The sequence below is a fragment of the Gracilinanus agilis genome, chromosome 1 (genome assembly GCF_016433145.1).
Source record: "Gracilinanus agilis isolate LMUSP501 chromosome 1, AgileGrace, whole genome shotgun sequence".
Lineage (NCBI taxonomy): Eukaryota > Metazoa > Chordata > Mammalia > Didelphimorphia > Didelphidae > Gracilinanus > Gracilinanus agilis.
In genome coordinates this window covers 143,535,264-143,546,039 of record NC_058130.1, presented here as the reverse complement: position 1 = coordinate 143,546,039, position 10,776 = coordinate 143,535,264, and the positions used below count along the sequence as shown (strand labels likewise).

The 10,776-nt window shown below is 47.3% G+C and overlaps 1 protein-coding gene across 1 annotated transcript; it reads left to right on the top strand.

Annotated features, from left to right (window-relative positions):
- Positions 1-321: 321 nt before the first annotated feature.
- On the top strand, positions 322-10,361 carry SRRM2 (serine/arginine repetitive matrix 2). The gene is made up of 12 exons (XM_044677781.1): positions 322-451; positions 687-923; positions 4,594-4,864; positions 5,663-5,770; positions 6,129-6,293; positions 6,500-6,577; positions 7,057-7,119; positions 7,203-7,235; positions 7,448-7,498; positions 7,689-7,781; positions 8,475-8,691; positions 9,339-10,361. The coding sequence occupies exons 1-12, from the start codon at positions 322-324 to the stop codon at positions 10,344-10,346; spliced, it is 2,454 nt and encodes an 817-aa protein (XP_044533716.1). The 3' UTR covers positions 10,347-10,361.
- Positions 10,362-10,776: the final 415 nt, after the last annotated feature.

Genomic DNA, 10,776 nt, shown 5'->3' with positions numbered 1-10,776 from the left:
CAGTAGGACATTTCCCTAATCATATGGCCTGCTAGAGAAAATCATGTTTTAAACCTGTCTGTTCTCCATTATTTTCATCAAGTACACCCTGGATATGTTTCTAGACCATTCTAATAAACACTTCATTACAAATGAATTATGGGTAAGGGCCAATGAAGGTCAGGTCATCGCCTCTCAAGATGGCGAAAGACAAAATGGCAAACCCATCCCCCCAGACCCCTGCCCCTGGGGGTGATGTTAATACATCAATCCTCTCCCTTCTGAAACTACGACTCCCAGAATTCCCCCGGGGCTAAAGGAATTGTGGTTTAGGCCCTCTCAATGCCTTATGGGCATCTTATTGATGTGGCGTTAAGACAATACTCCCTTTCCCCCCAGTGGCCAGCCTCCAGAATACATTTCCGCTGCTTTCCTTACTCTCCCCTACCCGTGGTGCACGACGGGAGTCGCAGTGAGTTTCTAGTCGTATTAAGCAGACGTACTTGCTCTCGGGACTACACTTCCCTGAAGGCATAGCGATGCAAAAGTTTGCGGGGGTTGAGGTGTATGAGGGGTAAATAAAGGAAAAAGGTTGGCGGCTTGCGACTGCGCGGAGAACCAGTGTAAAGAGCGTGGAAAGAGCGCCTCCGACACTACGCTTCCCGACGACCCCTGCGACGTGCGTGCGTGCTGACGTCCTCTGTTAGTCGTGCTGACGTGCGGCGCGGCCCAGGCGGGGTGCGAGTGGCGCAGTCGGAGCCCGCTGCGGCCCCCGAGGAAGCGAGGAGGCGGCGGCGGCTGTGGCAAGGCAGAAGAGGAGGCAAGGCGAGGTAGCGACTCCAGGTCCCGGAGGACTCAGGACCCCGAAAAGCAGTCGCAGAAACCACCCCCCCTCCCCGACCCGACCCGGCGGGCGGAGGCGGAGGAGGAGTCGGCGGCGGCGGGTGAGCGGGTGAGAGAGAGCCGGGCGGTGGGGGGAGGGGCGGCCGCGCGGTGGCCCCGGCGCGAGGCCAGGCGCGCGGAGAACCGACCAGGCCTCACGCGCACGCGCCCTCGGTGGCTCGCGCTCGCTCTTATTCGTTCCCTACTCTTAATACCCTTCTCTCTCCGTCCCCCTTCCCTCGCAGTCGACCCTGGCGCGGGTACTCCTTCCCCCCCTTCCCACTTCTCCCCTCCCCCTCCCCTTCCCCTTCGGCTGCGGCGCGCGTCGCCAACCGAACGCGGTCTCGCGCGCGCGCGGGGGAGGGGATGTGGTGGGGGGGGTGACTGAGACTCGAGAGAAGGGTGCGCGCTTCTGTAACTAACCCCCCCCCATCCCGTTCCACGTGCCAGTTGTGGAGAACTGGAGAACTGTATGCCTGTGACGACCTGTGGCCAAACCCTTCCCTTCCAAAAGGAACAAAATCCTGTTCCCCTGTACCTTCCGGTGGGGGAACCGGGTACTCTATAGTAGGCCAACCTTGACGCTCCCTTCTCTGCTTATTTTTCCTATTCAGCTCCTTCGTCCTCCATTAATTATAATCCTTTCGACTCCCCCTTAGGCCTTCCCCCCAAACCTCCCCCCCCTCCCCCGGGCTTTTACTCTACCCACTCGCTCATCTTCCCTTTCTGAGGGTTCCTCTTAACTCTCAGCCTTTTCTATCCAGTTCCTACATCAGCCGCTTGCTGCTCCCCTTTCCACCTATTATGGGTTTTTTTGGTCTCCAATCTTCTCATTCTTTTACCCAATATTTTCCAAACTGCTTATCTCTTCCTCTGCCATCTTAGAGGATTTCCCCCCTTTACCCACGTAATTGCCAAAAATGTGTATTAGTGGTCTTTGGAGGCTGTGCTCCAAAGCTTTAAACAAATTTGAACTGGAAAGCCTCTGCCTTAAACTGCTATAAATGCTGAAAAGGAGAAAGAAAAACATGTATTCTGTATATTTTCTTGTGTAGATTACATTTATTTTCTCTTTTTTACTTTAAATTGGCTTCTGTTTGCCAGACACTGTGCTAAGCCATGGGGTTACAAAAGTAGTTAAGAGACAGTCCCTGTCTTCCAGGAACTCAATATCTAATGTCCCCTTGAATCAGTGTCTCCCTGAGAAAAGGAATGAGGAGGGAGAACACAGAATGAGGAGTTGGGAAACTTGAGTTCCTATTACCAATTGTGTGACCTTGGGCAAGTCACTTCTTTCTGTCTCTTTCCCTGTCGATTAAAATGAGTGGGTGGATTAGATGAACTCTTAAGGTCTTCTGCTCTAACATGATTCTATGTAGATTCTCTATTACATGAATAGCTATTCCCCTGAGTTACTCTGTTATGATCATCTAGTACCCTTTTATTCCACATTGCTGATTTAATCAGACAAATATAACTTTTTCTGACTTTTAACAGGTTTTCTTTAGCTCTAATCATAATCTAATATGTCCTTTTTCCAGGCCCTCCCCATATATTTGGTAACCTCCATTTCCCCCTGTTAGTCCTTTACTTGTAGATTCAATTTTCCTTAGTCTTTTATTGTTATCTTGCATTACTACTTTTTACTGTAGTTCCTTTGAGAGATACCCTATAAGTGACTCTTTCCTACTATTTTCCATAAAGGTCCTCCGCAAGTTGTAAAGCCTTTAAGATTCATAACAATGTTCTCTGTATGTCCCTTTCTCTCCTTTTCTCCTTTTACTTTTTTTTTTTTTTTAACTCTCCTACCCCATTCTGAATATTGTTTTGAATACTGCCCTCCCCCCCCCCCCAAGAGATTCTTTATTACAGTGCTCCCTTTCCCAATGAATCTCCTATTTCCTGAAACGAAGTTACTTGGTTTTTCTTTAGGGGAGTGGAAGGGAGTTTGGGTGAAGTGGTATGGAAGTGTGGGTGAGTGAACAGGTTGAACAATTTGAGAACAAAATTCGAGGACCTTGAAAGGGAAGTGGAAATTAGAGCAAAAGGGTAAAAGAGGATTTGGGATTTTGAGGAGTGAGGAGAAACATGAGAGGATGACAGAGTGGGATTCTGGATTATTAGGGAAATCTTTCACTTAAGGTTGTTTTCTTTTCTCCTGCTTTCACTTACCTAGATTTTGCCCCTTGCTTGCCCCTCCTTTTTTCTTTGCTCTGGTTTTATCATCCTTCTTTATTCTTTATCCTTTTCCTTAAGGCCTTTGGGGCTCAAGAAAAACCCAGGCTTTTGTAGTTTGCCCTTTTTTTAGAGCTAGTAGAGTTCTTAGATAAGATCCTCCCCTCTTTGGAATTTCTTTCATACATTGTATCCTTTATTTTCTAGCTTTTCCCAGGCCTTACTTCTGGTATACATTATCTACAGTTCTACTTATTTAATTTTCTTGTTTCTACCTTGATCTTCTCATTCTTTTCTCTCTCTTTTTGGGACTATACCCCGGCTTTCTACTTAGGATCTCTTTTTTGTGATCCTTTCCCTCTTTAGGACATTTTGAAAAAGTGGGAGAAAGGAACAGAGTGTACAGGAAAGCAATTTTAAGAGGGCTAGATGACAATTGTAGATGGGGAAATGTGGTAGGGGGAGGTCATGCCAGGGAAAGAACAGTATGATAGGTCAGAAGTCTGAGAGAAGTAAGATGTAGGGGACAATGTTTTGAATAGGTGATTTAGAAATAAAATATTCTTGGAAGTGAGGGACTGAAAAAACTGGGGTTACTTGAAGGGAAGGAACATAGAGAAAAGGGACATGTTGATTGGAAGGGATGAGAGAGGAATGTTGAAAAGATAGAGAAATTAAGGTAATTGATACTTTGGAAAAAATGTTTTTCTAAGTCATAGGATTCCATGTGAAGAAAGTTAGGAGGATAAGTAAGAAATTGGAAATATTTGGGTTCAGGAATATGATCATCTTATACTGGGAGGCAATATAAGACTAGGATTGTGAAAATAATGGGTGGTAAGAGGGTGATGTTCTCTGAAAGCAGTTCCTATTCCAAGGCTATATTTCATACATGTATTAGCCTCTAGTTTTCATCTGGGACTACACAGAGCATTTCAGTTTATCCCAGTAATGGTTTAGTCTACTTGATCTTATAGAATCATGAGCCTCTTAGATGACCTGATGCTGCTGTGAATTCCTGTTCTGATCTCAGCTTACATTTTTGAAGGGTTTTTGGTGACTTGGGGTGGGAAGTTTTGTGCCTTTAAAATTTATGCCTGATGTATGTGGTGCCCTCTTCTGGAGGCCACTTGTCAGCTACCAAAGGTTTAGAGTTAGTGCTAGTTGTGGGTCCTGAGGCCAGAGGCAGCCACAAGAATTTGATAAGGTTAGTAGAATCTGAGTCGCTGTTGGCTTGTGGAGGAATTGGACAGAAATTTGTGGTCTGAAAGGGATCAGGCCCATTGAGAATATAAGAGAATAGGAGGATTTGGGGGGGAGGGAAGGGTGTCTTAGTAGGGTGGAAATTTGAGGACTAGAGATACTGTAAAAAGGGCAAAGGAAAGGCTGTGCTAGAAAAAAATCCAAATGATAAGTATAGAAGTACTGCAAGTGGTGAGGTTCTTGTATGGATATTATAGAGAAAGAATTAATAGGGGTGAAGAACAGGGACTTGGTTTGGGTGGTGATTAGCATGGGATCAGGAGCCTGACCCATGTTTCCCCCGCTCACCTTCAGGAGCGGTGGTGCCCCCTGGGCACGGGGCCATGTACAACGGGATCGGGCTGCCGACGCCCCGGGGCAGCGGCACCAACGGCTACGTCCAGCGCAACCTGTCCCTGGTGCGGGGTCGGAGGGGTGAGCGGCCTGACTACAAGGGCGAGGAAGAACTGCGGCGCCTGGAGGCTGCCCTGGTGAAGCGGCCTAACCCTGACATCCTGGACCACGAGCGCAAGCGGCGCGTCGAGCTGCGATGCCTCGAGCTGGAAGAGATGATGGAAGAGCAGGGGTGAGGGGAGGGCTGGGGGAGAGCTGAAGGCTGAGTGATTGAAGAGCAGGAGGGAGCTGGGAGTGAGATTGAAGTCAAATACAGGAGGCTGAGGGTTGGTTGAAAAGGATGTAAAAAGGAATGGGGGGGAAATAAGTAGCAAAGAGAAGGAACTGGGAAGAGTTAAGTAACAAGTTTGGGGTTGTTGGGGAGATGTTTGAATAGTTGTGGTATTATGGAATATTGGGAGCAGAAGGAAGATAATAGAAGGGGAACTCAGAAATTTTTGAATTGATTATTAGGAAGAGTTTATGGGAGGCAAAGGGCTTTAGGGGACCACATATATAGCAGGGAAGGATAGGCAGGTGTTGGCTTCAAATAAGGCAGTGTAGGAAGGTGGTTAGGGATAGGGGTAAGAGTTGGAACAAATCTCAGGATAGCTACAAGGGCAGGCGAGATCCTGGGCAAATAAAGCCAAGGGAACTGGGGCTAAATGGAACACTTGACAGAACAGGAGTGTGAAGTGAAGAGGGACAGAATAGATAAGAATTTGGATCTGGGTGGTGAATGGAAAATGTAGGTGTCAAGGAGTGGGGCATATACAGATTAAGAAATTTAGAGGGAGAATATAGTTAGATGGAACATTACAGAAGGGAAAGGATTAGGGAGTAGTAGGGTCCTTTAGGTGGTATCAGAGTGAAAGGTTGTGTGTATGGTGAGAAAAGGGTGTGTGTATGAGGGGAACTCGACAAAGGGGATATGGTATAGGACCAAGGAAGGATGCTCCTCAACTCCTAATCAGGGGAGTTTGTGCTGCAGGTACGAGGAACAACAGATCCAAGAGAAAGTGGCAACCTTCCGACTCATGTTGCTGGAGAAGGATGTGAATCCTGGGGGCAAAGAAGAGACCCCAGGGCAGAGACCTGTGTGAGTGTTTTGTCTCGCTCATAACCTTTTTCAGCCATTTGCCTGTTTTTGTCTCTACCCCCAAACTTGGCCTTTCTTGTACTCCACTCTATCCTTCCAGTGTCTCCTACTGGTCCTGCTTCCTGTACCTATTCAACACCTACCTATGGTTCTACCCTTTGCATGTATCGTGTGAGTGCCTTGTTCTTTCTCTTCTCATTATAGCTGTTATATTACCATGTCTTGTCTTTTTTCTAGGTCCTCTTTGTATATATTGTTGTGCTTTTTGGTTCTTTGCCCTTTGTTCCCAACCTTCCTAGTCTCCCAATCCTAACTTTGCTTCAGTCCAACCTTTGACCCTGATTCTCTTTCTCTGCAGAGTAACTGAGACTCACCAGCTGGCAGAGTTAAATGAGAAGAAGAATGAGCGGCTCCGAGCCGCCTTTGGTATCAGTGACTCTTATGTTGATGGTAGCTCCTTTGACCCCCAGCGTCGGGCTCGAGAGGCCAAGCAACCAGCAGCAGAACCTCCTAAACCTTATAGGTACTCAAGGAATACAGATGATCCATACTTTAGACTCCATTTCTTTCTGTCTCTTTCTAAGTGCAAGTCCTCTACCCTAGTTTTCCTTGAGAATGTTCTTTCTGAAATTCTTGCATTTTGATCTAGGATTTATATTTCTCCTGGGATATGAACGTCCCAGACAATTGCCCTTGTTAACAATTTTACCTTCTCCCTCTATTTTTTAGTCTTGTTCGGGAGTCTAGTAGCTCACGATCTCCTACCCCAAAGCAAAAGAAGAAGAAAAAGAAGAAAGACAGAGGCCGGTGAGTTATACTGAGAAAGGTGATTTTTTTTTGTTTGTTTGTTTGTTTTAGGGATAGTCAAGGACAGCTACTGGTTGTGCTGTGGAATTAGGTGTGGTTATCAATGATCCTGAGTCCTAGGTTGAGATTTTTAGTGATGCTAAAGAACACTAGAATACTACTCTTCACAAACAACTAGAAAACAGAAGTATTTGGGTTTCTCCCAGAAGACCTAGGACTGAAGTGTGGAGTATATTTATGAATGAAGATCAAATTCTGGAGCTTTTTCTGCCTAGAGCTAACAGACAGGATATCTGGAACCTGTTCTTATTCATTGCCTGAAGTATTTAGAGGTTTCTTTTTGTCTTTCTCTCTTTGAGAATTAGAAGATAGAAGTAGACCAGGAATCATTTGGGGCAATGTGAATGGGATGGGTAGATCATGACAGAATGTTGAAGGTGTGACCTATCCAATGACTTTGCTTCTGAACACATCTTTAGCAGGTCAGAGAGTAGCTCTCCTCGAAGGGAGAGGAAAAAGAGTTCGAAGAAGAAGAAGCACAGGTATGATGCCTGGGCATTTGAAGTGATTGGGGACCTTGAAAAAACCTTGGGAAACATATTAATTTTTATGTTTCTACTTAAAGGTCAGAGTCTGAGTCCAAGAAACGGAAACATAGGTAAGAGCTCTCTTTATCTTTCTGGGGCTGGGGTAACTGGTGGTTTGGGAGTATCCAGAGCTATATTTTTTTGCCCTATATTCTTTAGGTGTCTTTCAGTGGAGCTCTTTGGCTCCTTTGAATCTCCTGACTGTTAGTAAATTGTTATCAGTTTCTATTTTATCTAATATTGTTTTTTGCTTTCCTCTTAGTTTCTCTGTTTGTATTTTCAGGTCTCCTACTCCAAAGAGCAAACGCAAATCTAAGGACAAGAAACGGAAAAGGTGAGTTGATTATCTTTGGAGAAGAAAGGAACTTTAAATAGTATTATCTGAATGCTTGTGCTTGAGGGGGAAAAAATGACCCCTAATTTGTGAGGAGTGGTGTAGGTAGAAGGAGAAATCCTAATTTGAGAGGTCCAGAGCAGGAAACTGTTAGCATTCTTGGTCCTACTCATATCCCCATTTCTTTTAGGTCTCGAAGTATATCACCTGCTCCAAAGAGCCGCCGGGGTCATCGTTCAACCTCAGCTGATTCTGCCTCGTCTTCTGACACCTCCCGCAGTCGGTAAGGGGTGATCCAAGAGGAAGGGAGGGAATGGGTCTAATGGGTTAATTAATTTAATATTTATTGAGCGCCCACGGTGTGCTAGGCGCTGCACAGAGCATTCCGAAGACACGGTCCCTGCCCTCTAGGAGCTGACAGGCTAAAGCGACAGGATGGACAGACATATACATATCCCCTTCTCTTTTTGTTGTTTTTATTTTGTTATTTTTTGTTTTGTTCTGATGTATATGGACTGCCAGGCTAGGGGGGGTGGTGGTTTGTCAGCAGTTCCCCCGGGGAGGAAGGAATCCTTACCCTGGCCTGCTTAAACAGGGAAGGCTTCCTGGAGGAGGTGGGCTCCGAGGTGAGTTATGAAATGAGTTGGGGGGTAGGGAGTGGAATGGGTGGAGGGAATGGGGAAGTCATGCCCAGGTGGTGGGTATGGTTTGGGTGGGTTAAATAGAGGGTCTGAGGGAGGGATTGTATTGGAAAAGAAGGGAGTTAGTATAAGCCAGGATAGGATTGATTATCAGGTTGCATATAAAATATGAATCTTTTGATTAGAACAATGGGAAGATTAGGAGAAAATTTTGAGAAAATAGGTAATATGGTCTAAGAAGTATGGGTAAATGAAGAGGGAGATGGGGAGGGGGCCTTCTCTTCTCCCGCTAGCTGATTCTCCATCTTCTCCCCTTCCCCAAATTCCTTACATAGGTCTAGAAGTGCTGCAGCTAAACCCCGTACAACCACCTTGACTCAACGCAGCTCCTCTCCTGTTACACGTCGCCATGGAGAGGGAGATGCTCCATCCAGGGAATCTGCAGCCATCAGCACAGAGCGGCTCCACAGCCCTGAGGTGCCGCCTCCTACTCTACGGTCCAGCAGTCCCCATGAGGATAAAGATAAGGAAAAAGAAAAAGACAAGAGGGAGGTGAGTCCCTACATGGAATTAACATTGAAGTTCTAGGACTTAGAAATGGATTTGTGAACAATTGCAAGAAGTTAGGAATGTGAAAGGTTTTGAATTCTTGAAGTTTGCAGTAGGCATGTGGGATGAAAATTATTAGAGGATCAGGATCTAATAGAATTGGGAGATAGAGGCTAATGAGTTAAAATTGAATAAAAGTAATACTTTAAACAGTATAAAATTTTATATGCTTTATTTTTACACATCCTGTGCAAATAGGTTATACCCTGCAGGAAAGAAGTGACTATTTAGGAACACTTAGGAGAGTAGGGAAAAAAGTTTCTTCAGAAAATGTGTTCTGAAATTTTGGTGTTTATGCATTCCCTACTTTTTCTTCTAATCCCTACTTTGGTGTTTATGCATTCCCTACTTTTTCTTCTAATCCCAGAAATCTGCAACCCGAACTAGCCCCTCCCCGGAGAGGAGCAACACAGGCCTAGATCGACCTGCCCCTACCCCGCTCCTTGCTGAGCGAAATCGCAGCTCCCCGGAACCCCCTGCAGCAACTCCCCAGAGTCAGGAGCCAGTGAAGCCCTCAGCTGAACCCTCCCCATCCCGGGGCCACTCGCCCCCTAAGTCTCCTGAGAAACCTATTCGGTCCTCTTCCTCAGAAAGCTGCCCAGCATCTCCTCAACCAACCAAAGCTCCCCGACATGGCAGTTCCTCACCTGAAAGTCCCCCCAAACCCGCACCAGCTCCTGCTCCTCGCCGGGAGCTTTCTCCTTCCCCCACAACCAAGAGCAGCCGTTCACGGGGACGTGCAAAGCGGGACAAATCAAGATCTCACACCCCTACCCGTAGGGTGGGAAGGTCTCGCAGCCCTGCCACTACTCGAAGGGGACGATCACGGTCCCGGACCCCTAACAGGAGGGGTCGTTCTCGATCTAGGACCCCACAATGGCGTAGGTCACGGTCCCCACAGCGATGGGGAAGATCTAGAAGTCCACAGAGGCGAGGCCGCTCGAGGTCTCCTCAACGGCCTGGCTGGTCTAGAAGCAGGAATGCTCAAAGGCGAGGAAGATCTAGGTCAGCAGCAAGGCGAGGCAGGTCACGCTCTAGATCCCCAGCTACCCGGGGAAGATCTCGGTCTAGAACACCAGCTCGGAGGGGCAGATCTCGCTCTAGGACACCTGCCAGACGGAGGTCTCGCTCTAGGACACCTGCCAGACGGAGGTCTCGCTCTAGAACTCCAGCCCGTCGTGGTAGGTCTCGTTCCAGAACGCCTGCTAGACGAAGGTCTCGTACCAGATCACCAGTACGACGGAGATCCCGAACCCGATCACCAGCCAGACGAGGTGGCAGGTCCCGTTCCAGAACACCTGCTAGACGAGGGGGAAGGTCTCGCTCTAGGACTCCAGCTAGACGAGGTGGCAGATCCCGTTCCAGGACCCCTGCCAGGCGTGGTAGATCCCGTTCCAGGACCCCAGCAAGACGTGGACGAACTCGTTCTAGAACCCCAGCCAGACGAGGGAGATCTCGTACTAGAAGCCCGGTCCGCCGTGGAAGATCTCATTCTAGGACACCACAAAGAAGAGGCCGGTCTGGCTCATCATCAGAGCGGAAAAACAAATCAAGAACATCTCAGAGGAGGAGTAGATCTAACTCCAGTCCAGAAATGAAAAAGTCTCGCATTTCCTTGAGGCGTAGCCGGTCTCTTTCTTCTCCAAGACCCAAAGCAAAATCTCACCTATCTTTGAGGCGAAGCCGCTCTGGATCTTCTCCACGTCCTAAACTTAAGTCTAGGACACCACCCAGAAGAAGTCGGTCAGGATCATCTCCTCGTCCTAAAGCAAAATCTAGAACTCCTCCTAGGCGGAGTAGATCTGGTTCCTCTCCACGTCCTCAAGTTAAATCTAGGACTCCACCCCGGCGAAGTCGATCAGGATCATCACCCCCAAAACAGAAATCTAGAACTCCACAACGGCGAAGTCGTTCTGGGTCTTCTCCATGTCCAAAGAGGAAATCTAGGACACCCAGACGAAGCCGATCAGGTTCTTCTCCACTCCCCAAAGGGAAATCTGGAACGCCACCCAAACAGAATTCTGGGTC

Excerpts from the sequence above, each read along its gene's own strand:
- SRRM2 (XM_044677781.1), top strand. The coding sequence starts at position 322 with ATGCCTTATGGGCATCTTATTGATGTGGCGTTAAGACAATACTCCCTT. Across the intron at positions 452-686 it reads GGTGCACGACGGGAGTCGCA|TCGTGCTGACGTGCGGCGCG; the intron begins GTGAGTTTCTAG and ends GTCCTCTGTTAG. Across the intron at positions 7,120-7,202 it reads TCGAAGAAGAAGAAGCACAG|GTCAGAGTCTGAGTCCAAGA; the intron begins GTATGATGCCTG and ends TTCTACTTAAAG.